Source organism: Sinocyclocheilus grahami, unplaced genomic scaffold (assembly GCF_001515645.1).
Source record: "Sinocyclocheilus grahami isolate Dianchi unplaced genomic scaffold, SAMN03320097.WGS_v1.1 scaffold165.1, whole genome shotgun sequence".
NCBI lineage: Eukaryota > Metazoa > Chordata > Actinopteri > Cypriniformes > Cyprinidae > Sinocyclocheilus > Sinocyclocheilus grahami.
Window position 1 is genome coordinate 196,636 of NW_015505344.1, and position 9,981 is coordinate 206,616.

Sequence of the window (9,981 nt, forward strand, 5' to 3'; positions counted from 1 at the left end):
GACACTTATTAATTGGATGTTAATTGCAATTACATGAAAATGTATTATAATTTAAAGTTATGTTAAATGCTGTTAGCTGAACTTTTGCTTTTGCCCCATATAAGTATGACTTGAGTAGTTCTTTATGTATAATTTCATGATCACTGTTACTAATATATGATAAAAGTGTATTGCCGAATGCACTGACAAGCATTTATGAAAAACTGAAAAATATTTGACTTATTTGTCATGTGTAAGTTTATAATGATGACGTTGTAATTTAGTACATTTAAAATATATTAACTTTAAACGTAATATCGAATAATAACACACTACAGTTAAAATTATAATTAAGTGCTTGTACAAGCACATGTGCTTTTATGTTAGTCATACATAATGATTTAAAATGAACTTTTAAATCTTAAAACTTTCAATTTAACATTTAAAAGTGCACTTTTTAAAAATGTAATCACAGTAAGTGAGTTAAGAAATAAAAGTTTACTCTCTTTAAACACACTTAGGTGGCCTTTTATTTCATTAATCTTATATTATCGGCCAGTACAATTTTTTATATTTAATATTTTGAGCACACTTGCACGTACACATTCAATGCAACACAGTGCACTTCTTTTTCACAAGAGGTTAATTGCAACAGACATATAGCTCTGACTATTGTGAAAAAGGCTCAGTCTATAAGATTTAATTACACAATGCAGTGCTATTTCAGCACATGGTTTGTTAATGAGTGCTTAATATATAAGACTGCGTTTTAGGCTGAAATGCAGAGCTACAGTTGTATTAGTGTTTGTGTGTGTAGTGTACATGTTGCAGCTCGGCAGTGATGAAATGCGTAGATGTCAGCATTTGAATATCTGTGATCTGTCAGCCACTTAGGGGCCAGTGGGGCTAGTGAGTGAGTGACAGATTTTCTGCAGAGAGCTGGAGGGAAAAACAGCCCACCGATTGGACCAAGTATTATATTTGCACCTTATAGTTGATCTTCCCTATATTTTGTCCTAGCTATAATTTCTCCATTTCCAGGCCTGACCCTCCACTGGCAATCTGGGCTAAAACAGTAATTGAGGTTCGGCGAAATCAGACTGCTCTGGGCTTGTGCAGGACTCCTGCCCGTGTTAATTATCATATGCCTGTCGTCCAATTTCCTGCATCAGTTGGTCTCCCACGTGTGTGCTGATTGAATAAGATTCATGCCTGTCTGGGAACACGTCTATGAAATGATATATGAATGATAGGACTCTTAAGCCCCGCCCACATCATAACTCACCTATGAGATGGCCCAGAGTGACACACCCCTCTTGTCACTACATCTACGTCCATTTTTTTAAATCGACGTTTCTGAAGTCACATGTCCATTCTCTCACACACTTTAAAGAAATAGTTCTGTTAACAAATAGTTGTAATATTTTAGTTACCGGAAGAGTTCGAGCGGCCACAATACTACTCCCTACCAACAGAGGGCATCATTGAGCCAAACAGCCAAAACCTCGACCTAAAATCACCGGATTAGTTTTTACTACATATGTATGTAAATTAATTGTTACTTCAGATGATATCTGTAATGTTTATGGTTTTTTCGGGCAGGATCAGAGATAAAAAAGATATAATTAAAATGAGTGTGTATACTGACAACAGGTAACTGACTGAACACAAAATATATTTCTTCATGCAGGAAATATTAAACATGAACATATATAGTGGCATACAATGCAATAGATATACAATACAAGCCTCTGTTACAATATTGCACTATTAACAGCATGAGGGTTGAGTAAATAGAGAGTATTTTCTTTTTTGGCTGAACTGGCCCTTTAAGAATGGTGATTCGCGTTTTTATTTTATTTTTATTTTTAATTGCTTAATGTACATAAGACAGGGAACAACCAACAATGCAAGACACTTCCATTGAGACAATCACAGAGTTTACATTAAAGAAGAAGAGAAAAAAAACAAATATATTTTGTTGGGAAATGAAGATTATTAAGTGATACAGCAAATAAATAATGCATCATTTTAAGAAAAATATTTATTTTATAACTACATTATCCCACTTATTAGACAGCTAATTATCAAATAAAGAAAGAAATGTAAATTTAATATTCATGTTCAGTCGAATTAAGCAGAAATGTAAAACATGTTCATCATTGCAGAGGTGCACTGTCATTGTACTGTATGTATGCAATTTTTTAAACACTTTTTTTAGTCAAATCTAAAATATATATATATATATATATATATATATATATATTTAAAATCTTATTAGGAAATGGACTAAAAATTTAGATGACATCATCTTGCACTCATGGGCGTGTCTAAATTCTATCCAATCAGATGCTCTCTAGAATGAGAATGTCCCTCCCACTAATTCCACCTAGCAAGTAGAAAATCATTCATCACACATGCTGGATAAGAACATCCTGATTAAACCTGCCAGATCCATCAAAAAGTACAAGTTCAAGATATACTGAACCCAGTAAAGGCATTTATTGTTTGCATATTCTAATAAAAGAAAATAAACTAGTTGCTACCCAAGATGATTTTTACCTACTAGCCTGTTACTTAGTTCATCTGTTACTTAGCAAACTGATTAGCTCCTGTAGAGTAAATTACATAGTATCACTCAAACCAAAATCACAGAAACGGGCACCATTTACATAACTTATAGATGATTTAAAATGCTATCATCCAATGTAATGGCAGATAGGCTTTCCAACTAATGTAAATCAATATTTACATAGTATAATAGCACTAAATGTATCTCTTTCACACATGTCCCGCAAAATTACATCTGCAACAGAGCAATAAGCAGGTTGTCACCCTAATTTCACGGGGTCCTTCTTAAAGCGCCAACATAAAATCTTTGTGCCAATCAATTAAACCTCCAAATCTCCAGCCTGTCATGTACTACTAAATTACATTTTTCTTTAATTAATTACTCGCTGTTTTAATTTAAATTTAATATTCATGTTCAGTCGAATTAAGCAGAAATGTAAAACATGTTCATCATTGCAGAGGTGCACTGTCATTGTACTGTATGTATGCAATTTTTTAAACACTTTTTTTAGTCAAATCTAAAATATATATATATATATATATATATATATATATATTTAAAATCTTATTAGGAAATGGACTAAAAATTTAGTTGACTTGTCTTTCAAAAACATTTTAAAAAATCTTACCATCATTTTGGGTAGTATATATGCTATTCTACTTCTAAAATTGTCTATCATCCAATATATACACATTTGATTATTTTATTTTAAAATTGTATTACATTTTTAAGTGCATTTTTAGGTTACACTTTACTTGAAGGGGTGTGCATAAGACTGACATGACAACTTCATAATCATGACATGACACCTACATAATCATGACATGACACATGTCATGGATATGAAGGGTTTTTATGCATGTTTATGACAACTGTCATTAAGTGTCATTCGCTCAGTTATGTCATTTTTAATGCAAATTACACATTGATTTGGCTCGGGTACCTTCACTAACTTATCTCATGTCATTATCTCCGGTGCTGACAGAGGTGTGCGTTAGATCTGCTCGAAACCTTAGAAGATTCCAGAGTAAATGACACTTTTGGAGCGTGCTGATCAGCTGACATCCAGAACGGCCGAACTATCCCTCTCTCCTACGGCACAGATTTCTCAGTGCTTCCGAACACTTTAAGCTTGCAGCAGGGTGTGTTTTTTCCATCTCTTAATTTCGGGGGGGAAATTACCATTGCCTGAGCAGAAAAGATTATTCCTCATTTCCATTTTAAATCTCGGCGCTCTTGTGGCATCAGAGCCTCACAGAAGGACGTGACCATGAGGACGAAGCATTGTGAGCTGGTTAAAACCTACGCAAGATACACTCGGTTTTGAATCGATCCGACAAGTGAACATGCCTGAGACAGAGCTAATAGGATGTGTTATTTCCCAGAATGCCACTTGGCAGTACGCAGCAGCCTTACAACGATTTACAGGATTGGATTCATGCTTGTGGATCCGTAAAATACACAGTGACCTGTGTAAGACACCTGGCTTCACCTGCTCTCTCAATGGTTTTGAGAACACAAGGTACCGGAAAAAGAGTTGCGCAGCAGTTGAGAAGTTTCTTCGCCGAGATACAGGCCTATTTCAGTTTTAGTCATTTTTGTAATTCATCCGAAACTTATTTTAATTAAATAATAAAATAATATATCAGTTAAATTTGTACATTTGGTTTAATAAATAATTATTTGTTTGAATAATTATTTGACAATGATTACATCTCAGGGTAATAAGTTCAAAGGTACAATCAGGACTTAACCTAGTCTTTATTAAATTTTCAGTAATCCAGCTGATGTACTTCGAGGTTAATCAATAAAATATAAATAAAGAGTATTGTTGTTTTTAAATATAAAATCTACCAACATTTTTTGAAGAATACTAAAAATCATATAAATAATATATTAAGTGAAGAAAAAAAAACAAAAGTAACACTGAACCCAACATGTTTCAAACGATACGAGGGTAGATCAAATATTAACAGTTGACCAAACAATCTGTTTAAATGTTCATTATTTTTTCTATTGTCTGAGCAGTTTTTCCACCCCCAAAATTTCAGCTGTCGCCAAGTTTATTATTCTATCAGAATGAAAGATTAAGAAAGGCACAGTTCTGTTATTCATGGGGCGAAGCTTTGACTCTGTATGTGAGCTGTGCTTGATCTCTCCGACTCTTTCTCTGAGGGCTTGTGGAGAGATTACTGCCAAGCCCAGTCAGTAATTGCCATCTCTGGAATATTGATTTTTAAAATCAAAAGCATGATGTTGATCTCTCTCATTCATCCCTTGATGAGATAAATCCTTTTTTCTTTTCTTTTCTTTTTTTGCAGAAAATCCACAGAGCACTGAACATGACTTATGAGGATGTGAAACGGCAGCGGGCGAACACAGAGAAAAGGTTTTGTCTGTTTTATTAATCTTTTTTTCATTTTAACAGCAGCTTACTTCATTTTGAATGTCAAAAATGCACTTGGGTTTTAATGATGCTTCATTGTTTTTTCTCAGAATGCTGATGTTATTATAGCAAGAAGAGGATCTTGTTATGATAGTGGAGCTCTTTTAATAGTTATAGTTCACCCCCAAAATAAATGAATTATTTTTATATTTTAAGTTTTCATTTTAATTTTATTTGAAGTTTGCATAATTTTATGTGCTTTAATCATTTTATATTAGTTTTTTTTAATTCTATTTAGCTTTATTTTTATTTCAGTTTTAGTCATTTAACTGAAACCTGTTTTAAATCAATCATTTTCAAGGCAACATTTCTACTTTTTTTAAAAAATGTTATGTTTTTCATCTAATATTTATATTTGATTTGATTTCAGCTTTATTTCAATTAATGAAAATTAGTTTTAATAATTAATGATGCTGCTGCTTTTGTTATTACAGCAAGCTGAAGATGTAGTGTAGCCAGGGCCGTCCTTAGGGGGGTGCAACTGGGCCCCGCGCTTGAGGGGGACCCCCCTCCCTGGAACACAGTCATTTTATATTAGTTTTTTAAAAATTCTATTTAGCTTTATTTTTATTTCAGTTTTAGTCATTTAACTGAAACCTGTTTTAAATCAATCATTTTCAAGGCAACATTTCTACTTTTTTTTTTTAAATGTTATGTTTTTCATCTAATATTTATATTTGATTTGATTTCAGCTTTATTTCAATTAATGAAAATTAGTTTTAATAATTAATGATGCTGCTGCTTTTGTTATTACAGCAAGCTGAAGATGTAGTGTAGCCAGGGCCGTCCTTAGGGGGGTGCAACTGGGCCCCGCGCTTGAGGGGGACCCCCCTCCCTGGAACACAGTCGCAAACGGACCGAAGGGGCCCCCTACCTCGCACCGGGCCCTGCGTCAGCTAAGGACGGCCCTGAGTATAGCTTATTTAAAGGGATAGTTCACCCAAATATAATTAATATTATTTATATTGGGTGATTTATTAATATTTTGAATATATACTCCATTTTCGTTAACATTGTTTAGTTTGAGTAATTGATGTGCTTTTTTATTTTATTTTTATATATTTCTGTTTAGCTTTAGTCATTTTTGTAATTTAACTGAAGCTTTTCTTTCCCTCATGCTATTCCATATTTCCTTGACTTTCTTTCTTCTATGGAAGACATTGTGACTTTTTGATTAATATTTAGGCTCCTCTTTTCACTATAATAAAAGTGGATGGGGACTGGAGCTGTCAAGCTTCAAAAGCACCATTAAAGTACCATAAAAATAGTCTATGTGACTCGAAAAGCTTCAGAAAAGTTCAAATATAGCACTCAAGTCATATGGATGACTTCTTTTATGGCGTTTTTGCCATTTTGGAACTTGAGAGCCCCAGTCCCCATCCACTTCATTACACAGAAAAGGATATTGTACGAAAAAACTCTATAATAATAATGACAGGATTTTCATTTTTGGGTGATCTATCCCTTTAACAAAATCACTTGTCTTGGCTCTGTCTTCCTAGTTGTAACATCCAGAAAGCCCAGCCGCATCCGCCACCTCCACCTGCTCCCCTCGGATCCTTCGCCAGATGGAACAACGAGAACGCCAATGCGGCGCAGGAGCCCAAAGACAACAAGAGGGTCCATTTCAACTTGGAGACCCTCAACACGCGCCGTCTCTTGCCCCGCGTCATGTCCGAGGGGGGTCAGTCCAGCGCCACCTCCGCATTGAGCTCCGAAGCTGGGACTTTACTGGCGAGAGTGTGTGAAAACGGAGGGCCCGTTCAGGGGCCCGCCTCTTCCTCAGTGAGATCCTCAAGCCCCTCCAGAGACAGCGAGCTGGAGGAGCTCCAGGCCAAGATCGAGGAATTCCGCGGGCATTTGAAAGCCGCTCTAGCTCGTAGGGCGGAGCTTCAGACTACACTGGCCAAAGAACGAGCGGCTGCCGTCATCGCCCCGGCAACCACCGCAGCAGCTCCGCCCACAGTCACAGCCACCATATGCCCCGCCCTCACCAAAGAGCCAGCAGATTTGAAAAGGTGATGCTCACAATGTCTGAAGTGAACACGGTACACATGACAATGGACATGTTTTTCTATCTTTCTCCTCCCCAAAAAATCTCCCTGGACTCTTTTAAAATCATCACGCTAAGCAACACTGATCCTAGGTATGGTTTTGCTAATGATAATGCTAATAGGGCCTCATGTGGCTTAATTTCTAAAGCCCCGCTGTGAAAGCTGGAGCTACCTGGATTTGGACATTTGCGTTTGAAACTGTTGAAAGCAGCAAGCAAGTCCATGCTTTCCTCTCATAGCTTTGTTTATTGATGGAGCTTTCCCTCTGCCCGGCTGTTGTTTTCTTGGTGGATATGGATCGGAATAAACCCCTGTTGCACCCGAGGCCTCGTCATGGAGTCAAAGGTAGAACAGAGCACTGACTTTGCTGCTTTGGCAATGATTTTATTGCTCAGTTGTGTCTGATCTAAAAACTGCTACTGTTATTGACCTTTCTTCCCTCCATAAAGTCATATGAATGGCCAGGTTGCCTGTTTGAATTAAGTTTGATGTTGAAGAAATAAATGTGATCTTGTCATAAATTTGGAATCTTACTTGAAAACTGTCAGCTCAGAGTTACCTGGACAATACTTTATCTGGATTACTATTATAGTTCAGAAACGCATCAGCTTGAGCACAATCAACATCTAGTTGATGTTTCAGTCATTTAAGTGATGGTTATAGATTATGATATTATTTACGCTTGCTTATATGATGCTGGCAAACTTTTAGGATATTCACTTTAAGCAGATGTTGACAGCAATGCTTTCTAGTCATGGTGGAATTTTTCCCCCACGGTAAATTCCCAGTATATTCAACACAAACTCAAAACACCCATCTCATGACTTTTTATATGTGAGATTTTAGCATTACACTGCAGTCTTTTAACCTGTGAAGAAGGTGCTTTCCATGAATGGGTTACATGATATACTGTATATCTAATATATATTAACATATCACACAAAAGAGGTGAGAGGGTTGCAATTTTGTTAAATTCAAAATTAAGTCATAAATATGTGTGTAATATTAAACTACTGCCCTCTCACCATGCTGTTCTAACATTTTCTTTTTAAAATTAATTGAATATCATGATGTTAAAAAATTTTATACATTTGAACACTTCTAGCAGTGTACCCTATTAATGGAATGAGCCAGTTTCAGGGGCTAAATAAATAAAAATGTGTATATATATATATATCTCAGAAGACTTTAAATAAAGTGCGCGCAGCCATAATAAAATGTCCCTCACACGGCTCCGGGGGGTGAATAAAGGCCTCCTGTAGCGAATCCATGCATTTTTGTAAGATAAATATCCACATTTCAAACGTAATAAACACTTTTTTCTCACTTCCGCTGACTGTGGTACGCGGAAGACGTGCAGGCGTATAACGTAAGATGTATGTGCAGCGCGCGCCTCTGAGATATGCAGGAGCAAAGGATCCAACATTTTTCTTTACAAATCCTCGTTTTGTACTTCCAATTCATGAACGGCATTTTGTTTTGTCTCTGCGTTCGTCACAAATCACACAACGTCAACGTCTTACGTCATCCGCCGGAACAGATTCCGTGTACCACAGTCAACGGAAGTGAGAAAAAAGTGTTTATTATGTTTGAAATATGAATATTTATCTTCATACCTGTCAACCCTCCCGTTTTTCCCGGGATTCTCCCGTATTTTACCATTCTATCCCGCTATCATCCCGTTTAAATATTTTCCCATATTTTTAATCTTTCTACTTAAAAAAAAAAATCCCACTGGGCGTATTTTATATGTTTGCTACATTCGCTTCCGGTAAAACTCCTGTAATTTGTATGGGCCAAACCTCATATGAATAATCACGACAACAAATGAACTGATCTGAGCTGGATGATGACATCACTGAATTCAATGATGAACTGCCTTTAACTGAAAATTGAGTGTTTACTATTATCATTTTGCATTATATACATTATTAATATTTTCCTAATTAATGCTGTTCAGTTGCTTTGACACAATCTGTATTGTTAAAAGCGCTATATAAATAAAGGTGACTTGACTTGACAAATTCCAAGGTTGTCCAGTTGCCAGATCTTGTATGAAAAGCATCTTTCTCACACGATCGACGTATAGAAATTTCAACCCATTTGTCCCCTCAACTTGGCAACCTACAGCCCAGTGATGCTATTGATATGTGCGCAGGTAGTACCGCGGGATAGAAACAAGGATCACTGGTAGAAATGAGAGGAGAAGACTCAGGTGGTGCTCCACTGAAAAACAAAACTAAATTGAGATATAGCTTACAGTTCAAAAGGCTATTTAATTGATTAAATATGAGCGCTGCAAGTTTCAAAGTCAGGTGCTGCGCTGCTTTGTTTACTGCGGTTACGGGGGAAACAGCTATATTCCTAGCAAAAAGCGCCACCTGCTGGCAGAGAATGAAGTTGCATTTTTCAATAAGCCCTTCTGCTCTGTTCTGACCAAAGCCAAAAACTACCCTTATTTTAAAGGTGACATAACATGAAAATCTGCCTTTTCCAGGTTTTAAGTGCTATAATCAGGTCCCCGGTGCATCTACGAACCAAGGAAACGTGAAAAAAATTAACCCAGTAACTTTGTTTTGGTAAACCTTTTTCTGCAAGCGTCTGAGAAAACGAGCGCATCTGATTTCGCTCCCTTGGTGACGTGGCAAAGGGATCTCATTATAATATTACCGCCCCTTAATCTGTAAGTTTACACCCACGGCGCTGTTATTTTGATTTCGCAAGCGACAACGGTGTACCAGCTCTAATGCCATGGCGAAAGTTTGAGCAAAACATGCAAACTATTCTGCCTTTGGCTGCACAGACGAGCACAGAACACTATTTACAGTCCCAGTCTCAGAGGAGACAAGAGAGCAGTGGATTTATTGATTTATTTACTGTATATTGCTGCTGCCACACAGATCTAAAATAAACATGCGATTTATTTCCCA

The 9,981-nt window shown here is 36.5% G+C and overlaps 1 protein-coding gene across 1 annotated transcript in view; it reads left to right on the forward strand.

Annotated features, from left to right (window-relative positions):
* Nucleotides 1–7,364, forward strand: part of LOC107593144 (glutamate receptor ionotropic, NMDA 3A-like) — a 75,389-nt gene extending 68,025 nt beyond the window's left edge. The window contains exons 6-8 of the mRNA XM_016282751.1: nt 3,537–3,538; nt 4,801–4,940; nt 6,500–7,364. Coding sequence (XP_016138237.1) covers nt 3,537–3,538; nt 4,801–4,940; nt 6,500–7,019 — 662 coding nt within the window. The 3' untranslated portion in view covers nt 7,020–7,364. The remainder of the gene's footprint in view (nt 1–3,536; nt 3,539–4,800; nt 4,941–6,499) is intronic.
* The last annotated feature ends 2,617 nt before the right edge of the window (nt 7,365–9,981 follow it).